General features: G+C 53.8%; 1 protein-coding gene across 2 annotated transcripts in view; it reads left to right on the top strand.

Annotated features, from left to right (window-relative positions):
* The window catches only part of ACTL8 (actin like 8), a 105,356-nt gene extending 102,701 nt beyond the window's left edge, over positions 1 to 2,655 (top strand). For both annotated transcript variants that reach the window (XM_034671881.1, XM_034671882.1), the window contains exon 3: positions 1,386 to 2,655. In XM_034671881.1, the coding sequence (XP_034527772.1) occupies positions 1,386 to 2,138 (753 nt within the window). In that variant the 3' untranslated portion in view covers positions 2,139 to 2,655. The remainder of the gene's footprint in view (positions 1 to 1,385) is intronic.
* Positions 2,656 to 21,420: the final 18,765 nt, after the last annotated feature.

The raw sequence follows: 21,420 nt of genomic DNA on the forward strand, positions 1-21,420 counted from the left end.
TTTATTGGAACATAGCCGTGTTCACCCATTTACATATTGTCTTTGGCTACATTTCACACCATATCAGCAGAGCTGTGAGAGTTGTGGCAAAGACCATATCTATAATGTGTAAAGGGTAAAAAACTTACTTAGAGGTTGCTAGATAAAATACGTGCTCCCTAGTTAGAGCTGAATTTCAGATAAGCAACAAATAATACTTTCCTATAAGCATGTCCCAAGTATTGCACAGAACGTACGTATATGAAAACATTATTTGTTGTTTGTCTGAAAGTTGAATTTAATTGGGCAGCCTGTATTTTTATTTGCTAAATTTGGCAACCCCAACTGTCTAGCTTTTATAGAAAATGCTTGCCAACCCCTGCTTTAAATAAATCGGAAGATCCTGGAGAGTTTTAAGTGGGATTCATATTTAATTTCCTATTTGAAAAAGCGGGCCGTGGCTTCTATTTGGGAAGTGGATGGTGGCGGGACAGTATTCTGAGTGTGGGCGTGCGGGAGCTCCCTCCCCATCAGCAGGGAAAATGGGCCTTCTGGGGCCTGAAGAGGTGGTTACGTAGCCAAAGGCCACGGAAGAGGGCAGACTAGTGCTGCTTTTCTGTGTCCCCAGGTTTCTGGGGGTGCAGTCAGAGCTGGGGAATTAGGGAGGCGGTGGGGGTGCTCTGTAAAGATTGGGGAGTGGGAGCGTGGTGGTGGGTGGGGGAGAAAATCAGCCTAGGGACTTTGCCAAAACCTAAATGTCAGAATTCCAGTTTTGTCTTGATGTGTGGAGAAAAAAAGGCTTCACTTACCAGGAGGTGAGAGTATGTATCTCCCTCCTTCCTCTCTTCCTTCCACCCCCCCTCCCTCCCTTCCTTTCTCCCTTCTTTCCTTCCTTCTTTCCTTCCTCCCTGCCTCCCTCCCTCCTTTTTTGGAGGCAGTGGTGGATATGGTGTGCGTGTTTCTTGTCTAATTTCTTCTTCCCTCTCCTAAAGAAATGGGTCAGGCTGCAGATCTGCCCCTTGGCCGTCACCCCTGCTGGTCCCCGGCTCACAAAGCCAAGTATCTCAGCACCATTCCTCATAGCAGCTGACAGCTCCTCCCACCCCTCCACCAAAAAAAAACGGTCTTCTGAACAGTGAGGGTCCTCAAACAACCCCACCCCCACCCAGGGCCAATCCACTCCTAATCCCCTAATGCCTCTCTTGTTCCCACAGCAGGAGCTCCAGGGGCTCTGTGCCCCACCTCCCCAGGGCAGCCCCCCAGTCCCCTGGGGACACAGGTCTGCACCAACTTCAGTTCTGAGAGCTTAGCACGTGGCTCTGTCTTGGGGAGAACAGCAGCCAGGAATGGATGGGGGCCTTTGGTGTTGGGGGAGATATCCTAGCGGCTCTTCTCCCTTCTTGCAGATCATGTTTGAGTTGCAGGATGTGCCGTCCATACTCCTGGCGGACCAGCTAGAGATGTCCCTGTATGCCTCTGGCCTCCTGACCGGCGTGGTGGTTGATTCCGGCTATGGCCTGACCCGCGTGCAGCCGTTCCACCTGGGCCGCCCCTTACGGCCCAGCGGCAAGACGCTGGAGTTCGCGGGCCAGGATCTGACGGCCTATCTCTTCAGGAGCCTCTTCAAGGAGGATTGCAATCGCCACAACCTGTTTCAGCTGGAGACGGTGGCCACCACCCAGATGAGCAAATGTTATGTGCCGCAGAACCTGGCGGAGGCGCTGGACTTCCGCCAGAGCCTGCCGAGCGGCTCGGATGAGAACAACACCTATCAGCTCCCCGACGGCACCCCGGTGGAGCTGACCCCCATGCAGCGGCTGGCCCCCGAGATGTTCTTCAGCCCCCAGGTGTTCGACCTGCAAGGGCCCAGCATCTCCCAGGCCGTGGTGGATGCCATCCTGGCCTGCGAGGCCGCCATGCACCCGCTGCTCACCTCCCACGTCATGGCCTGCGGGGGCAACACCCTCTACCCGGGCTTCACCAAGCGCCTGTACAAGGAGCTGATCGCCGATCATTTCTCCTCCACCAAGGCCACCATGTGGGTGGGTTCCAACAGAAACTTTAGCGTCTGGCTGGGAGCGTCCGTTGTGGCCCATCTGTCTTCTTACAAGTCCGAGTGGATGACCAAAGAGGAGTACGAAGAGAGTCAGAGGCTGTGACCCGTCGGCGGCTCCTGCGACCCAAGGTTCCGTCCCAGGGGCTCGGGGAGATTAATTTTCAGGGACAGGGTCTAGGCAGGGGTAGGGTTAGCTGGCTTTGGAATCCTGAGGTCATGAGGGTGTTTTTTTAGGCTCTAGGGTTTTATCTTGTTTCAAGAGTGGGATCCAGCCCAGAGGAGGCCAGGGAAACCCTCCAGGGACAGTGTCTCCAGGGGGTGGCCTGTCATTTGAGGGGAGTGGTCAGTTAACGTCTCCAATAGCCACTTACTTTTGGCTGGCATCTTCCTTGGGCTGTCCTGTTCTCAGTTCAGTAGGTTTTAACAGGGGCGAGAGAGATGGGACCTTCTGCTGGGGTCCCAGTTATTTTTGACTAGGAGATGAGGGGTAGGATGGGAGAGATGAGGTTTTTCTAGTCTTACTTGTTCTCTCTGGCCAGGGAGGAATTGCTACAGGGGAGCCCGAGGGACCCCCCCCTCCTGTGGCCAGAGTTTTGTTTTAGAGCTGCAAATAAATAACTTCTTTGGAACCAGTGCTGGCTTCTGTCATGGACGGCGGTGGGGTGGACCGTCTCTGGGGGGGACACAGGGAGTACATGAGTACATGAGGACCAGTGTGGGTCCAGGGCAGTCTCTGGGGCCCACCAAGCGGGCTGCACAAACGCCTGGAGTGTCCTGTCCTTCCTCTGCCACAATCTCTCTCTTAATCCCAGCTGTCCCAATATTCTGTTAAAGTTTGAGTTTCTACTAGTGTAATACTCATTTGATAAATACTGGAGGGACGATGGGGCGAAAGATGCTTGAGGTTTCTGGTTTCAAAGAGATTGCAGTCTGCTGTGGGGACATAGGCAGTAAATAATCCATTTGAGGTGACAAAGAATGAAATCGTGAATCAAAGGCAACAAGGTCATGTGATCTGGGGGGTGGGGGCTGCCTACTTTTGATCAGGGTAGCCTGAGATGGGACTGCTGGGGACCGTGGGTGACCACCCCCTCCTTCCTTGGCACATGGTGAGGTTACGCTTCCCAGCATACCTCCCCCCATAGTTAGGTAGGGTCATGTGACTATACCATAGTTTCTGGCCAGTTTAGCGAATGCCTGACCCTTAAAATAGCCCTATCAGCCTGCAGGGTGTGGAGGATCTAATGGGGGAAAGGCAGAGCTGCATAGGAAGGAGGCTGAATGACTGGCTGGAGCTTAGACCTCCCGCCCTCCCCAAGCCCCACCCAACCCTAATGCACTGCACTGGGACATGAGGAAAAAATCTGCCACGTTCAGCCACTGAGATTTGGGGGTTGTTTCTTACAGCAGCTGTTTTACTTACCCTGACTAATACACAGAGAAAACGATTTATTTAACAAAAATTTTTTTTCTGGTGAGTGGCAAAAGTGGGGTTCAGATCCAGTCTGGGTTCTCAACCATGGTGTTATATGGCTGCTTCTGAACAGGGCTCTTGGTTCCCTAATGTTAATGGAGTAACAAGTACAGTGGGCAGAAGATTGGAGCCCAAGGAATCCTGAGGTTTCAGGGACAGGAGAGGGAATTGCAAGGCCAGAGTCCAGCTCACGTTGTCTTTGTCACATGAATCATACTGTCTCAGCCACAGCATTTGCCCCAAACTTGAGACATCAGTGGTCCCCAGAAGGAGAAGTGGGACCTGTAGTAGAACAGATCAGAACCAGCTTGTCCTGGGCCCCCGGGACTCGGAGTCAGATTTGAATCATAAGCTGGTCCTGTCATTAGCTAAGCTACTTGGGCAAGTTCCTTATCCTCTCTTGAGTCTGCTGGGCATAAAATAGGGAATAATGCTTCCTCCCCTCAGAGACTTGGGGTTGAGGATGAGCTAAGACGAAGAAAGAGAAGTCTCTTTTTTGTTTGTTTTTTGTTTTTAAGATTTTATTTATCTGACGGAGAATAGGAGAGAGAGTGAGAGAAGGCACAAGCAGGGGGAGCAGCAGAGGGAGAGAAGGAGAAGCAGGCCCCCTGCTGAGCAGGGAGCCCAAAGCGGGGCTTGATGCCAGGACCCTGGGATCATGACCCGAGCCAAAGCCTCCCTGAGAAGTCTCTTTGAAAACCAGAAAGCGTCATTGAGATAGAAGAGGTGACTTTAAATTTTATAATTTGGTATTGCTTTCATCTTCATCAGGAGCATGAATAACAATGGCAGTCATCAGTCATCCTGCATTGCGAACGGAGTCACATTCAATCCTCACAAACACACAGTGATATTCGTCCCCATTTAAACATAGGAAAACCAAAGCTAAGCGATGTGAAGCTCTTGCTCAAGTTCACACTCAAGCTCAGGCTAATAAAGGGTTGTCATAGTCAGGAATGGATTCAGTGTTTCTAGAAAACTAGGCTAAACGTGGCTGAAACATAGGGGGATTTCTTTGTCTCAGGTGACAAGCAGGCAGCCCTGAAGAACAGCACTATGTCCATATCATCAAGAACTCTGTCTTTCAGTTTTTCCACTTTCAGTGTGTTGACTCATGAGCACAAAATGACTGCAGCAGCTCCAGGCATCACATCTATATTCCCTGCTGGAAAAAGAAGGATGAAAGGAGTGTGCCATCAGAGCCTCTCTCTTTATAATAGGAAAGTCTTAACCAGCAGACTTCTGTTTATGACCTAAGGCATCTGTCCCTTGGCAGAGGAGGGATTTGAGCCTAGGTCCATTCATACTAAAGCCCATGTGGTTCCCCACAGTGCCTGACTGCCATCCCAGTTTTCTGGGCCCTGTTAAACCTGTTGGCTTGAGAAATGAAAATGTGTGATTTTTTCAGGCATGAGTGAAAGCTGCTTTTGGGTGGCAATCAAGTGTTGACATACTGAGTAGTAATCTTTGTGCTCCAAACTGGTTTATTTGTGCGCTTCTGAGCTTTAAAAGGCAGAAGGGGGGAAACTCAGAAGTAAGTATGAGGGAGAAGAGGAAGTTGGAGGAGAGATGGGCAAGGGGTATTTTTTTTTTCTTCCTTATTTAGCTCTGGGCAACTGTCATCAGGACTCTTTTTCTCATTTTATTCTGAATGTAACATTTAACCTTTCTGTTCAAGCATCAAATCTGGCTGCCTGGTGTATAATTACGAACTTTTCTTCGCATTCTCTCCCCCCTCCCCCATCCCGAAAGCTTTTAAAACTCCCTCGCTGGGTACCATCTTTCTCCTCCGACTCTCCAATTAAATTAAAAATAGCAGCTCCGTGGGGCTGAGCAGGGCCATCAACCTAACGTGGAGCTGCTGGCATGCCAGGCCTGGCGGGGCGGCAAGTGGTGCCCAGAAGATGCCTGCCGGCTCCGGCATGGCCTGGCAGCTGCTCAGAGCTGGGGGAAGCTTCTCCTCCACGAGGGGTCTGGGGCTGCCTGCCAGGGGCAGCCAGGTGCAGGGGGGTGAGAGGCAGGGTCTTGGCAGCTGGGGAGTGGGGGCTGGGTGGGGCTGGTGGAGGGGACAAAGGGAAGGGCCCCCGAGGCGGGCTGTTCCTGGCTGTGAGGGTACAATCCTGCCAGTTTCTGCTGCCAAGGCTGGGGCTTGGCACCCTTGGGTTTGGGTTTGGGTTTGGGTGGGGTTTGGATGCCCGAGTTCCCTGAGAACTGAAAGCTCCTGCTGATGCGGAGAACAAAGTGAACGCCAGAATCCTCCTGGCTCTAGGAGAGACTGTCATTGCCTCTTCCACCCTGGGTCCCCTTCCTTTAGAGAAGCAGATGGTGACATGGATGAGGGCTCAGACTCTGAAGCCAGACTGTCTGGGTTGGCATCCCTGCTGGGCTGCTTTCTGGCTCTGTTGCCTTCGGGGAGGATACTTAACCTGGTGTGCCTCAGTTCTCTCATCTGTAAAATGGACCTGGTGGAGCGGCTTCCTTCTGGGTGGTTTTGATGATTATCCTGTGGGTTTGATGAGTTAACATGTATGACTTCACAGGTGCCAGATACATGGGGGCTAGCTGTTATTATCATACATTATCATTATAGCTGTTACTATTTCTATACACACCAGCCTCTATTAACCAAGTCCTCAGGCAAAAACCTGGCTCTTCTGTTTATTTCTGCTTGCTCACATGCAGGTAGGTGCTAGTGATACCAAATGGATAAAACATCATAAAGTGCCAGCTTACTTTCCAGGGGAAAGTGTTTGCAGGGTAATTTCTTGTCTGAGTGGTGGGCAGAATCACATTCTGTCACAGAGTGGCTGGCTACAGGGAAAGGCGGTCAGCCAAAGGGGTCTTTGGTAGGAAGGGATTCCGAGATGACTGTTGCAGAAGAGCAGGGCTTAGCACACGCTGTTCCTTTTGTTTGGAATGCTTGTCCCTGCTACCAGCCCCATAGATGTCTTTGACAGCCTGGTATCTGGGGTTAAATAGATGGGGCATTTGGAATGGCTGGAGAATGAGAACAGTAGGTAGTGGGGACTGGTGGAAGTAGGTAGGGCCAGCTCTTGAAGGACATTGAGTGTCACACCAAGGAGTGAAGACTTCAGAATTGTAAGCAGGGTCATGACGTCACTTGAATTGGAGCTCTGGGTATAGTTTGGAGAATGGCCTAGAGAGGGACAAGACCAGAGCACTAACATAAATCAGGAAAACACACATTCCATTAGACTCTAGGCTAGACATTCTGTGCCTCCAGACCCTGCTCCTCTCTGATGCTTTAGACTGGGGGTTTAGTATGGGTGGTACTTGGGGTTGCAGTGGGTTTGAGGGACCAGCAGATCTTCCGTCCTATCATCTGGCAGCTGTCTGGTAGCTGTTTTAGAGCACCTCGACCTGCGTGGTGGCAGGAGAGGCAGCCTGGGGGGTAGGACTCGGGGAGAGTAGTCTCCAAGGTGAGAGACTGAGATGAATTCCTGCGGAGGGCACGAGAGTGCCCTGCCTCACCTGGGAGTCTGTGCTTGGTTCCTGTGTTCTCCTTCCAGCAATGCAAATGCTGGACAGCTCCTGGGGCTTCTCACTTCCTCCTGCCTCCTTCTCTATCCCAGAGCCAATAATTCCTGCCGGAGGGAGCTCTGGTCTGGGAGTCAGACACTGGGCTTGACTCTCTGTTTCCCACCGCATGCTGTGTTGCCTGGAGCAAAGAACTCCCACTCTCTGGTGCTATTGCCTCATCTGTAAAGAGATGATTATAGTACCCTACCTCACCGGGCTGATACGGGGCTTAAAGTCATTTATCCATTCAATGACTATTTATTAGGCATCTACCCTGTGCTGAGCCCTTTTCTAGGATCTGTTAAATTGAGGAATGTTTGTAAAGTGGCTTAGCACAGTGCCTGGCACATAGTAGGTGCTCTGTAAGGGTTAAGTTTCTCCCTGCGTCCCTGGTCTGCAACAAAAAGCCAGGATTAAGGACTCCAGGAGCCATCAACCGCACATTGGCATCGCAAAGCACGCCCCAAGCTCTAGCTAGCTGCTAGCTAAGATTCCTTTTCATCCTGTCCTTTTGATGAACTTTTCCACTAAGATGTTAGCAGCTTGATATACAACCACTCCCAGGCATCTTTGGCTTCTTAAAGAGGCCCTAAAATCAGAGTGTGAAAGGTGGGTCCAGCTCTTTTCTTTAATTAAGACAGAGTTCACCGGACTCGCCCAAATTCAGGCCACTTCAGCTGACCTTCGACTATCGCCTCCCTCCAGGGAGAGAATGATGCTTAACTAGCAAGGGCAAACACTGAGAAGGTTGAAGACGCAGATTCATTTCAATGAGCCGTACTGAACCCGGGTTGGGTGCTTGGCACTGCCTGGGATAGACCTGATTCCGACGGCCCAGGATTTCATGAGGAGTGGACGCCCCTCTCCCCATGAGGTGGGGAGCAGGTGATAGCCACCTCCTCTGTGACCCTGTGTTGAGGGGGTCACCGTCTTCACCCAGCCCCCTGGACCAGGAAACCAGGCTCCTGGAGGGGGTGAGGGAGCCCGAGGCACCGCTCCCGCAGGAGACATTTAGCTGGGGGAGGGAGTTGGCCGTAATCCGTGTTTAATTTCTCCAGGGCCTCCATTATAAATTCCATAACTCTACCAGTCAAAACATGACTAATTCCTGGGACTGCAGCCCCCACCTGGGAGCCGAAAACCCTGTGGTGTTTTTGCTGCCTTTTATCACCACTAATAAAGGCTTGGCAGTCGGAATTTAGCTGCTGTGGGTGGTTTTCCTATACATGTGGGCTCCCCCCTCCCCCCACAGGGTCGTTATAGGATAAGTGCTTGCTTGCTGGGCTGCTTTTCGACCAGCTTTGTAATATTCCCAGCCTGAAAGGCTATGGTTTGGGGGGAAGTTTGCAGAGTAGGGGCCACGTATTCAGGGTTAATTGGGCATTCAGGGTTAATTGGGCCTTCGATGATTCTGACAAGGGCAGGACCGCTGAGTGATTTATGGAGGAAAGAATGGGTTCATTGAAAGTAAATAGAGCAAAATTGCAGGTGTGGTGTTTAACCTGCTGAAGGAAGACTCAGCGTCCTCCCCCCACCCTGTCTCACAGTCCTTGGGAGACTGCCACATGGGCAGTGAACCTCTGCGTGGCCCCACTTCACCCGTGCTAGCTGTGCGCCTCTGGGTAGGTTACTTAGCCTTGCTGAGCCTGTTCCCTCGTGGGTCAGACACTTCTGATCAGCCCTGTCTCCTGCAGGGTTTTGTGAGTGTGCACTCAGCAAAGTGCTCGGCCCACCAGGAGGCCGTCCAGGGTTGGGGGGATCCCCTCTGGTCCTGTCATTTCATTTAACACCGTAGTCGTTACATATTCGTTAAGAAGGTTCCCCTGGGCCTTGCTAAGGTATTAGTGGATTGTCTTTGCAATAAGCAACGGACTTGGCTTTCAGCTCTCTAAAAATCGTGCCTGTTTCCAGCTGCCTGCCCTGGGAGTTGAGGTGGTCTCACTGCAGGTGGGAAACGGTGATGGACCCTAGAGCCTTTGCCGCAGGAAGTCGGGGTGGGGGGTGGTGCGTGTGGATGGAGCCGGGGAGGTGTGGAGGGCTGCCCCTGCCTGGGAAGAGAAGAGTGGGACGGTCCAGGGCCAAGGGCTGGGAGATGATCCGAGGGTCTGGGTGGTGAGTCCCAGGAGCCAGGATTTGCATATGAAGGCTGAAGGGGCAGTTCCAGAGACCAGAGTGTTAGCCTGGGCTCTGTCACACTCTAGCTGTGCAACCTCAGGCTGATTACTCAGTGCCTCTAAGCTTCAAACTCGCATCTGTAGAGTGGGGGGAACACCTACCTCATGGTGTAGACAGGGCTACGTGAGCTACAGTAAGTGAAGTGCTTAGCCCAGTGCCTGGCACTTAGGCTAATGGGGGGGGCGTCATTGGCACCAACAGCTCCTGCTGCTGCTCTGAGGTTATTGGCCGTATACCAGCTTCTCGCCAGGGGTAGACGGAGCCCTCAGGAAGACGTGGGTCCCCTAGGACAGCGCATCTGCGACCACCCAAAATGCAGACTGGCTTTTCCTCCAAGCTAGCTCCTCTCCTGCTCCTACCTGCCCGGAGGTGCGAACAGTTTGAAGGTGGAGCCCCTTTTCTTCTAGCTTCTGGGGATTAGCGTCAAAAGAGTGTCAATGTCAGCCAAGGACACCTGTAAGTGCCAAGACTTTGAAAGTCGGATTCACCTTGGACCATAATGCAGAGCAGCAATACATAACCTTTCTGTGGTCTCTGACCTCAAGGTCGTCCCGGACCCGCCACCTCTCACCCACTCCGCAGCGACCCCCTCCCCCCAGGCCCTTGTCTCTCTCCTGGGTTCCTTTGAGCAGCTCCCACCTGCTTTGCCCCCGCTTTGCCTCCATGCGGTTTATTCTCAATGCTTCTGCTGGCCGAGGGGACCTGCTGAAGGCAGTGTCATGTCGCACTCTGCTGAAAAGCCCTCCCTTCGTTCCCATGTCACCCAGAGTGAATGCCAAAATCCCCACTGTGTTCCCACAAGGCCCTGCCTGGTGTGGCTCCTGCAACACGCGGACTCCTCCTCTCCCTGCCCACGGGCCTCCCTGGTGGTCCTCCGTCTGGCCAGGTGTGCTCCCGCCCAGCCTTTGGCCTTGCTGGTTCCTCTGCCTGGAGCACCGTCCCCAGACGTCTGCTGCCTCCTTCCCCTGCTTCTTCCATTCTGCTCAAACAGCACCTTACTACGGAGGACGTCCCTGAGCCCCACACCCTCTCTCTTGCCTCTCCCTGCTTTATTTTTCAAAATACAAGTTTGTCTCTCCACGAGAAAGTAAGCTCTGCAAAGGCAGGGCTCTGTGTTTCATGCCCTGCTGTATCCCCAGTGTCTTCGGCAGACCCAGTGCATAGTACTTGCTCAGTAAATGTTGGTCGAACAACTGAGCGATTTAATCTTCTTTCCTTGAGCGCAGGTCTATCATCAACACAGAATTGTCCGCTAGCTCTTCATTCTCTCTGGAGGACCAGGCAAAAGCGCGTGGTTCCAGTATCCAGCAGGATGTATTTACATGAGCTACTTGCAGAATTTACTGGCATGGCGTTAAATATTGGCATGGTCTTGGGAGTGCATTTATCGAACTGACTCTCAAGGAGCTTTGAAAGCCTCTCACCTGCAGAATTATGTGTTCGGGTAGCTGCCTGAGAGAGTGTTCTGTGGTGGGGAGATGGGCCTGATTGTAGAGATGAGGAAGAAGCCCAGAGAAGTAGGATAGGCTCAGGGTTGCCTCTTATCAGTAGCAGAACAAGGTCCCAATCCTGTCTTCTTGTTTGACGACCCTGGCTTCTGTTTACTGAGCACCTGCTCGGTGTCTGCCGCTGGAGAGTCACAGATGAACGGTCTCTTTCCGTGAGGGGCTCACTGCCCAGACCCTCCATTTCACCATCTGAGTTTTTCATCCCAAATTCTATTATTTAAGGCTCCACAACCTTCCTCCCAAATGCTGGAATGTTCCAGGCACACCTTCCATGTAAATGCCCCCTGCCTTCCCCTGCCGCTCCCCCTCTCTCTTTAGTCCGGCTCCGAACACCATCACCTGCCAACTCAGTCTGGGCCCCCCAGCCCTCCCGTGCAATGAGTTGGGGGCATCATCTTTGCTTTTTCGATGTATTTTGGGGGGGGGTGCTGAACAGTGGCTCCTGGAGTCCAGGGAACTTAGCTCAAAGTCCTGGGGCAACAGCCATGCTGAGTGGAGAGACCTGGGGTGTGTCGTTAGGTGGGAGACCCAGGTCCCAAGTCAGGGTTCACCGGAGCCTTGGTGTTCTCACTTATAAATGAGGGGAGACAGCATGCCTCATCTTTATCAGGAAGACATAATGGGCCATAACATGGAGGCACCCATTACAGCGCCCAGCCCCATAGGTGATCAGGGCAAAGCTTGTACGAGTGTGCTCTCTGGAGCCAGAGGGCCTGGGTTCAAATACTGACTCTGTTGCCCCCCAGCGCAGTGACCTTGGATAAGTCACTTGACCCTGCCTGAGGGGGCTTGGTGGTACTCAGCGAGAGCCTATGGGACGCCCACGGCCCAAGTGCCTCTTGGAATAAACCTGTGGTCTCACCATTCCTATTGTTATTGGAATGTTGCAGAAGGAAACAGAAGAGGCCAAGTTTACAAACGGGGAAACTGAGGCCCAGAGACTCCCAGACCCACTCTCACTGCTCAGCTCCTTTGTCTTCTCTGCCCCCCAGGGCTGGAGGACAGTGAGGGTTCCGGGGTCGCGTCCCGCCTGCCCCAAGGGACACCTCCCAGGGGGCGTCTTTGGGGGCCCTGTAGCTGACTCCCCATCCCGATCCCCACTTAAGGGGCTGAGACTCTGGTTCCATCAAGCCTGCTCCTCTCCCCCCCTAAATGAGAAAAAATGTCTCAGTGACGCCTTGTGCCACAGCCAACCCAAATCTGCAAACTCCGTAATTCTCCGAAAGAGAGAAGGGGAAAAAAAGCACCGACGCAGTCTGGCCGACTCCTGGGCCAAGATTTAGTGACGGGAGCTGTAGCGAGGTCTCGCATTACCGAGCCTTCATTACTTTTACAAAATATGTTCCGGTGGGTTCACCCGCAGCTATAAAGCGCCATCGTAAATAATTAAACTCCACTTGTCAAGAGGGGGTTGGCAAAGCCGCACCACCGTGCAGGGAGCGCTGGGCTGGGAGACAGAGTTCTGGTACCCTGTTGGGACGTCTGACCCCTGTGACCTTGGGCCGGCAGCTTCCTCTGTCCGGGCCTCGGCCTCCCCACATGCAGATGAAGAATTTGGAGCAGGTGGCCTCCAAAGCCTCCGGCGACTCTGAAGGTCAGTGATGCTCACCTCCACTGAGTGTGCATTTCAGGGAGGGCGGTCCCAGGCCCCCCAGTCTTGCCTCCTTCTGTGTATCCTTCCATCTACCCAAGGTCCAAGCACTGTTGGACCCTCGGGAAGCGGCTGTCAAGGCACAGGCGGCCTCTGCTCTTTAGAATGTCATGGTCCAGTAGAGGAAACGCCCTGGGAAACTGATCACAACAGTAGGGAAGCCCAGAGCCCTGTGGAAGCCCAGCCGAGGGCCCAGGAAGGCTTCCTGAAGGAGGTGCTGTTGGCGCAGCCTGAAAGAATGCCTAGGAGTTAGATAAGGGAGGGCAATCCAGGTGGTGGGAACAGCCTGTGCAAAGGCACAGAGGAAAGCCCAGGAGTGAGAAGGCTGGCTGGCAGTTCTAGTTCTGTCAAGAGCCAAGGGACCCAGCTGGGTTGGTGGGTGTTGGAAACGGATCTGGGGCCTTGAATGCCTGGTGGAGGAGCGTGCCCTGACCTTGAAGGGGGAGGAGATCCCGGTTCCAGGCTTCAGGCGGTGGCTCAGCCCTGGGCCAAGCTGCTTGGAGTTCAGGTCCATTTGCCCCCAGCCCAGTCCCCCTCGGCCCCTGAGTATCCCTTTCTTGGATTCGGCACAACTTGCCGGAGGATCTTAGTCTGCTCGGGCTGCCGTGACGAAACACCCCAGCTTGGGGGCGGGGGCTTGAACCATGCATGTTTATTTTCTCTCACTTCCGGAGGCTGCAAGTCCAGAATCAAGGTGTCAGCAGGTTGAAGGCGTCTCTCCTCGGCTTGCGGGTCTCACCTCTCCATGACCTCCCACAGGTCTCCTCTGCAAGGTCTGCCCTCCATGTGTCCTGATGGCCTCTTTTCATAAGGACACCAGTCAGCTTGGATTCGGGCCCACCCTAAGGACCTCATTTTACCTTGGTTACCCGACCTGCAGCTGCTTGGACTGGCCCGTGGGATTGCCCGCCTGCCTTCTGTGCATGTCATACCCACGAAGGTCTCCTCACCCCTCCGGGGACCCTCCGCATCAGCCCCTCCTTCTGTGACCCATATCTGGTCTCTGGGAGGCACTTGGCCCTGACAAACACCACTACCTTCCCCCACATTATCGTCTTAACATTTCCTGAGTGAGTCCCATATACTTGCTATGTATTCCCGAGCCCCCTCTCCAAGTGATCTTGCTGAAGAACCCCCCCTGAGCTTGGGGAAAGGGCAGGTAGCCCATCCTTCTCTCTTGGTAGAGGGGGGACTCTCAGAACTCCCAGAAGTCCCCCACCCCCAAACTCCCCTCCGCATCTCCAGCTCCCTCTTGGCCCTTCCAACCTCTTGTAAGCTAGAGGTGGGAAATCAGCTAAGAATGGCAAGGCCAGTTCTCACCGGGTCTTTTGCAAACCCTGCTTGTGTGGTCTGTACTCCTCAGCTGGAAATGCAGTTGTGATTAGCGTCTAGTGTCTTGGAGCCCCATCCAAACAGAGACCAAAATAGTTCCATCAATAGAACATCAAGTTCCCTTCAAATATACCTCGAGCATTTCTACCTCAGGACCTTAGTACATACTGCTCCCTCTTCCTCTGCCTGAGTATGTTGTCCTCAGATCCCTGCATGGCTGAGGCCTCGCAATGACCTCGGCTATGTCACCTTGTCATGCGCTTCCCCTCTCCAGCTGATGGTGTCCACAGTCTAGCCTGTAGGATTTGATCAAGACACCAGGACATCTGAAAGGGGCTGAGGTATTGGGGCCTGCTGAGCTCTGTCCATCTGTTTGGTGCAGGTGGCAAAGGTATTTGCTGGTCAGAATGGCATGCGCCAGCCTGTCCAGCTTTCCCTGGGTCCTCTCCTACATTGACGGGTCCAGAGCTGGACTCAGATGCTCAGACCCCAAGAGAGAACGTGAGGGCCAGGGGAGGTAAGTGTGAATACTGAAACAGGATGAAGCAGGGAGGTGACCTGGGCGGGGGACAAGGAGCTGCTGACTGCTTCCCTGCCCATGTAGGGGCCATGCAGGTCCCTGAGATCACTCAGGAGTGAGAGGAGAGCCCGCTGCCAGCGGGGCTGGTGGGGAACTGGCGGGGGCAGGGAGAAGTGGAACTTCGCCCAGGGGAGAACCAGCTGTCCCAAGAGGCTGGACTCCAGGGGAGCTGATCTGACCAGGGACAGGATTGCAGGGAGGAGGTGGTGCTGACAGTGCCCAGGGCAGGTGGAAGGTGCAGCAGAGGAAGCCAGCCTAGACACTGGAGAAGGGGATGGAGACACAGTTTCTCAGGGCCTCTGGCCCTGGTCTCAGCTTCCCTCCACCGGCTTGGCTCCGACTGCTGTGGACAGTGGGGGCCTAAGGGCCTGGGACTTGTGCACCAGACATTTTCCTTTGTCCCAATCTTAATGGATCAGGATTTTAAACGAGGCCATGTAGCTGGTGGAGAATGGGGCAGCTGTGCACCTGCTATGTGCTGGGGGCTGCACGAGCTACCACATGCAGGAAGGTGAGGTGGGTCATGGGCCTAGGTGCCCCCCCCCGGTTGCCTGCAGACACTCCCCAGGCACGCTGCAGCCCTGTCCTGAGGTCAGTCCTCATCTGGGGACAGGCCTGGGGAGCCAGTGCTCCTCACCTGTGCCTCGGAGTGGGGATGGGGGGACGGTTCTGAGCTGTGCTCCGCCTAGTCTCTCAGAGGGTCTGGGGGGGACTGGGCCTTGCTTGCCCACAGCTGTAAGGGCTCAGTGCCCACCCTTTATGGCGTTCCTTCTTCCTTCTGTCAGTTTGGGACTCCCTTGCCGCGCATGTGATGTCCTGGGCTCACCTCCTTCCTAACTGACTTGTAGCCAAATTTTTGTCTGCTTTGGGGGGAACCCAAACTGAGAAATGTGGTCAGAAGAATAGAAGAAGACGGGGTGTGTTGTTTTTCTCACAGAGAAACACAAGCCCACAGAGGTCCAGCGGCTTTCCCCATGGCATCCAGCCGGGAAGGGAAGAGCCTGGCTCCGAACCGGGTCTGTTTGAGCCCACAAGGTCCAGACAGGTAATGTGGGGAGAGGAAAGAGAAGCCGGGTCTCTGGAGTCAGAGCCTTACTGGGGTCTTATTATAGGGCAGCCAAAGTTCCCTGGGTCATGCCCAGCTGGGCTTCCAGAAGATTCTGCAAGTGACAGCATTTAGGAGAGACACTGCTGACCCCACATCTGGGCAGGGGGATCCCTCAGGGCAGGGGCTGAGGGGTTACTGCTGTGCATCTGACAGTGAGAAGTCAGGGGGTGAGGTGTCCGGTCCGGCCCATGGGAGGGACGGCTGGCAGCTGCAGGGTCAGAGTGGGAGGGCCACCCAGCAAGAGCCCGCCAGGTGGGGATGTGGAATTTAAGACTGGGTTGGAGGGAACAGACTCTGAGCCCCAGCCCTCCCCGGCACAGATGGCGCAATTAGAGAACTGGGCAGATTCTCTGCAGAAGCTGATGCCACTTGAGGAAAGGAAACAGTTCTGTGGGGGGTCTTTTCTCGATTTTAAAAGCAGCCGGCAGCGTATAATTCCTTCAAGTAAATTGTATATTTAAGCACTTAGGGTGGGGAAGAAGCCGCTTACTGGCTTCCATGTGGAAATGAGGAAGAGGCTGGGCCCTTGTTTGTGGAACGCCTGCTGGGGGCAGGGAGGGGGTGCTCAGCCCCAGCTGGGGGCAGGCAGGGGCAGATGGCCTCCCCCATATTGTCTTCTGAGGCAGGATGGGGTCCGCCCCTGGCCTTCGCCCGAGATGGCAGTGCCTGACCCCAAAGACCGGGTCAGGACTGGGGGTTTCAAGGGCATGCGTTCCACTGCCCCCGCCCCAGAAGGGACAGTCTCCCTGGGTCTCCTCGGGGCTCAGCACCCCAGTGTCCGCAGGGGATTGCTGCCTCCCCAAGCTTTGTGGAGGAGAAAGGATGGATGAGCTACGGTTCAAGCTCCATCACCCTTGGGGACATGCTGTTTAAATGTTCAGATCCCCCACTTGGTTCCTTTGACCGTGGATTGAGAGTAAGTCTTCCCCCAGGGGATTTTTAAAGAGATTCACGGAGGTGGTTCTGGTAGACTGCTGGCCAGCCCCCAGCACATAGTAGGGGTTCAAGAGCTGGTAGGCCTGGTGTCCCCTTGATTCTCAGTCCTGTGTCCACCATGTGGCCTCTGGGGCAGGGTGGGGAGTGGGCCACTCTGGACCCAGGGCCCCACGGGGACCATCAGTTTTCCCTCCAGCCAGGTCCTTCCCTGTACCCTAGACTCCCAGCTCCTGCTCCAGATCCAGGCTCCACCTACGGGGGGAGGCAGGGGTCTAACTGCAGGGGGTGGGCCTGGTCCCACTTTTCCAACCTGTTGCCTGCTTTGAAAAGGGCAGGGTCTTGGTTGGTTTCGAGGGCAGGGATGGGGGCTAGAAGCTCTGGAGAGCTCCCCATTCTGTCCCTTTCAAGGGTACACATACGTCATTCTCTTCCAGAGGCTGGGATAGGGAGTGGGAGGATAATTCCAGGGAAGCTGGTTGGCTGCTGTCAGGGGCGTGTGCATGTGTGCAAGTGTGTGTGTGTGTGTGTGTGTGTGTGTGAAGGTGTCCTTCTCTGGGGCTGTGTCTGACTCTGTATTTCCCTCTGGGTGTCTAAAGACATTTGTCCATTTCTGCCTGTGTGCCCCCTGCGCCCATATCTGGATGCTTGGCTGCCTCAGGCCAGCACCCCGTACCCTCCTTCCTCCCAGCTCCAGCCAGACCAGCCCCTGGAGGAGTGGCCCAGGTCACACTACTGTCCTCTCACCGAATCCCTCCCTCAGCCCTTTCCTGGCCTCCAGTTGAGGGCCTGCCCCGCAGCCACTACCCTGGGCAGGCTGTGGAGGTGGGGGGTGATCTGCCTGGCAGGTGGGGGGGGTGCACCACGAGGCCCAAATGCCAGCTTACCTGGGGGCTTTCCAAACCCACTGCGGTGTCCAATGCCAAATGGTCTCCCCAAGGGCCTGGAAAATATGGTGCAAATTTCTACCCAGCCAGGGCCCTGACACCTGTACTAAATGCCCATGGATAAGGGGTGAGCCGTCCTTCAGATTCGAGGCCGCCGTCCTGGGTGGGACGGGCAGGCTTGGGGCAAGGGTGATTCTGCCTCCTTATGGAACGTTCCGGGCTCTCGGATCTCCCTCTACCAGGGCACCCTGGACTCTCAAACGAAATGCGGACATTACAGACTGAAGAGGCGTGGGGACATCTGTGGCACTGGGAGGCCCATGTTCAAGTTCTGTCTGTCCTGGTGATCCTGATAAAGTCCCTTAGCGGGTCTGTGCCTCAGTTTCTCAACCTGTACCCTGGAGTGTTGGCCCAGACGTCTTCCAGGGGCTTCTCAGCTCAGGTGAAGATGGACCATGGCACCCTGTATTAATCAGGATTCTCTGGAGAAACAGAATCAATAGGACACACACACACACACACACACACGGGCTGGTGAATCTGAAATTTGTAGGGCAGGTCAGACATACAGGTGAGATCTGATATTGCGTTCTTGAGTCTGAAATCCACAGAACAGGCCAGGAGGTTGGAAACTCAGGTGAGTTTTCAAGTTGCATTCTAGAGGCAGAATTGCTTCTTTTTCCAGAAACCTCGGTTGTTCTCTTCAGGCCTTCAACTGATGAGATGAGGCCCACCCATATTATGGTGGGCGATCCGCTTTACTGGGTGTCTACCGACTTAAAAGTTCATCTCATCTAAAAAAGACCTTCACAGAAACACCTAGACTGATGTTTGCCCAAACAGCTGGGTGCCGAAGCCTCGCCAAGTTGACACATGAAATTAACCATCAGACCACATGGCCCCTAGGGGATATGGCACCTGCTCTGGGCCCCTACGTCCCCTTGCACTCACCGTATCCTACCTCTCAGGCATTAAGCAGGTGCTTATGTTTGAATGCAATGGTTTCCCCCTGAGCATGGAAGGTCCATGTGGTGGAGTGTATCTCGTTCCCTAGCACCCAGCTCCTGGCACACGGTAGGTCTTTGCTAGGTTTTTTGGGAATGTAACGTTCCACAAGGGAGGGGATTGTTGTCTGTTTTATTAACTGCTGTATCCACATTAGGTTCTCTAGCTTCTCAACAGATGTTTCTGGAATGAATGAATGAATGAATGAATGACTGCTCCTGAGATGTTTTTGGAGTTGAGAGGTCCAGATGGATTTCTGCTCCTTCCTCCTTCCTTTGCTCCAAGAAACTGGACTGAACCCCTAGTCTAGGCTTACAGTCTTCTGGTTGGCCCGGGGTGCCCCCTCTCCTCTTCCTCCTCTGCCTAGCCAAGTCTGGCCGGTCTTCTGAGGTCAGCCCTGGCCCAGCTGCCTCAGCAAGTTCCCACCGCAGCCAGCTCTGCCCCCGCCCCGGTCTGCTCACCCCGCTCTGCTGGCTGTGGCAGGTGGATAAAAGTGGGAGGCGGCATTGGGCTGAGGGGTAAAGTGACTGCTCCAGACTCGGCTTCCTGGCTAGACTGAGCGAAGCAAGAGGGCCAAGTTGGAAGGTCCAGCCTCCTCATTTTCCACCGGGGGAGACCAAGGCCCAATGAAGGGAAGCACCACACGGGGGCCACAGGCATGATGGTGGGGGGACTAGACTCCTGACATCTCAGTCCATCAAAGAGCTCCATCAGTTGCACCTTCCGAAGACCTCTCAGTTCAGACTTCTCTCCTTCTTGGCAACCTTGATGCTTGTCCAAGCCCCCATCACCTCGTGCTGGGAGGCTGCAGGGCCTCCTACGTGGCCTCCCGCCTCCTCCACCCCGGCCTCCGCGCAGCAGTGATCCTCCATCAGCCCGAGCCTAGGCTGCAAAGCTTTTTCCCGCTGCATCCCCTCCCTGCCACCCCTCCGGTCTTCTCTCCACCCAGCTGCCAGATTGATAGTTTAAAAATATAAATTAGATCATGACATTTGCCTGCTTAAAACCCTCCAGGGGCTCCCATTACAGTTAAAATAAAATCCAGTGCTCTGCAACGAGAGTTGGCAACCTTTTTTGTAAAGGACCAGATAGTAAATATTTTCGGCTCTGTGGGCCATATGGTCTCTGTCGCAACTATTCAACACTGCCTTTATAGCACAGAAGTGGCCATGCTTCGCAAATGAATGGGCATGGCTGTGTTCCAATAAAGCTTTATTTACAAGAGCAGGTGGCCGACTATACTTGGCCCCCAGGCTGCAGTGTGCTGACCCCTGGCCTATAGGGTCTTGCGTGGTCCAGTCCTTGCCCCTCCCACCTCGTCACCCACCATTCTCCTCCTAACTGTTTCTGCCAGCCCACTTGTCCTTCTTCATGCCTCTCAGATGCTCTAGGCTTATCTCAACCCCAGGCCTTTGCCTCATGCTTCCCTCTGCTTGAAATACTCTTCCCCCAGATCTTCATAAGACTGACTTCCTGGCATAATGCAGATGTTGGGGCAGATGTCATCTCCTTGAAATCCTTTTTCTGACTAGTCTAGCTAAAAAGCACCCCCCCAACAACCCACACACCAAAACTTGCTTTACTGTAGCTTGTTTTATTTTCTTCACGAGACTTTGAATTTTCTCATTCATGTATTTGTCCCTTTGTCCATGCATGCATGCGTCCATCCATCTATCCATCCATCTACGGTCTAACTCTCCCTTCTGGAATTTGAGCTCCATGGATGCCTGGATAGTTCAGGTGGTTAAGCACCTGCCTTTGGCTCAGGTCATGACCCCATGCTCCTGGGATTAAGTCCCGCATCGGGATCCCTGCTCAGCGGGAAGTCTGCTTCTCCCTCTGCCCTCTGCCTGCTGCTCCCCCTGCTTGTTCTGTCTCTCTGACAAATAAATAAAATCTTTTTTTAGAAAAAAGATCGAATTTGAGCTCCCCTAAGGCAAAATCTTTTTAGAAAAAAGATCGAATTTGTCTGTCTTGATCACTGACATGGCCCCCCCATCAGGAATGATGGCAGGCAGGCGGTAGACATGGTGAATGCCCCATAATGTATGTTAACTGGCGCCTCCTTCAGCTGCTCTCCCAGGGTCACAAAGATGCCGTGTGGCCGGGTCGGGATGGGCCCGTCGCGGCTTTGGGGAGGGCACAGGGCACCGCTCCAGGGACGTCTCCCTCCTCCGAGGCTGCAACGCTCTCTCTTCCGCCTGCTGTGAAGCGCTTTGCCAACTTCTGGGCCACCCCGTCCTTCTCCAAAGTGAAGGTAAAGTCACCACTTTGGGACGCTCCACGCGAGCACGCTGCTGGTCGCGTCGGGAAGCTTTGCTGCGCAGACTGAAGCGATGCCGAAGCACTTGAACGTGGAGTGTCCCGCCTGCAAGTGTTTAACGATCTTATTATAGGACAGTAACTGGGCATTAGGACTTTTTATAATTATTAATCGAGTATTAAACAGTGAATTATCATGAACAATTAAAATTAATTACATTTCTTGGAGTTAATTAAATTGCTCCTTTAATAGGACAAGTGGCGAGGCAGACATAAAAATTAAGAACAGGCACTACAAAAGTCTGCGGGAACGGGGTGGGATGAGGCAGGGTGCGCTTCCCTCTCCCGCCAGGGGGAGGCGCTCGACGAACAGGCTGGGCCTCGGGAATCTCACAGTTCAGAGAGGAGGAGGAGGAGGCGCTGACGTGGGGGGGACCCGGGCCACCGGCTCAGGATCCTGCCTGAACCTCTACCCCGAGGCCCGGACGGACGGAGACCTGTGTGCTCCTCTGACCTTCCTTTCCATTCTTCCTTCTTCTTAAAACTTCCCTCCTCTCTTTGATGTAGGCTAGGTGTTGGAAGCCCTGGGATCAATCAGTCAAAATTCCACCCTGCCTGGAGCTCACGGTCAAGGAGAGAGACGTAGCACTGTGTTCATAATGGATACGAGTCAGACAGCTGGGCTCGACTTTGGACGCTACCTCTTACCAGTGGCGTGACCCTGGGCAAATGACTTATTTTTTCTGAGCCTCGGTTCCTTCCTCCGTAAAATAGCACTTCCCTCCTGGAGGCCCATGGGTTATGACGCGGAGAGCGTTTAGTCCAGTGCTTGGAACATAGTAAGTGCTCGATGCATGTTAATATCATCACCACTATGGGCTGTCCCATAGCTGTGACAATCTTTTTTTTTTTTAAGATTTTATTTATTTA

The sequence above is a fragment of the Ailuropoda melanoleuca genome, chromosome 11 (assembly GCF_002007445.2).
Source record: "Ailuropoda melanoleuca isolate Jingjing chromosome 11, ASM200744v2, whole genome shotgun sequence".
In the NCBI taxonomy this organism is placed as follows: domain Eukaryota; kingdom Metazoa; phylum Chordata; class Mammalia; order Carnivora; family Ursidae; genus Ailuropoda; species Ailuropoda melanoleuca.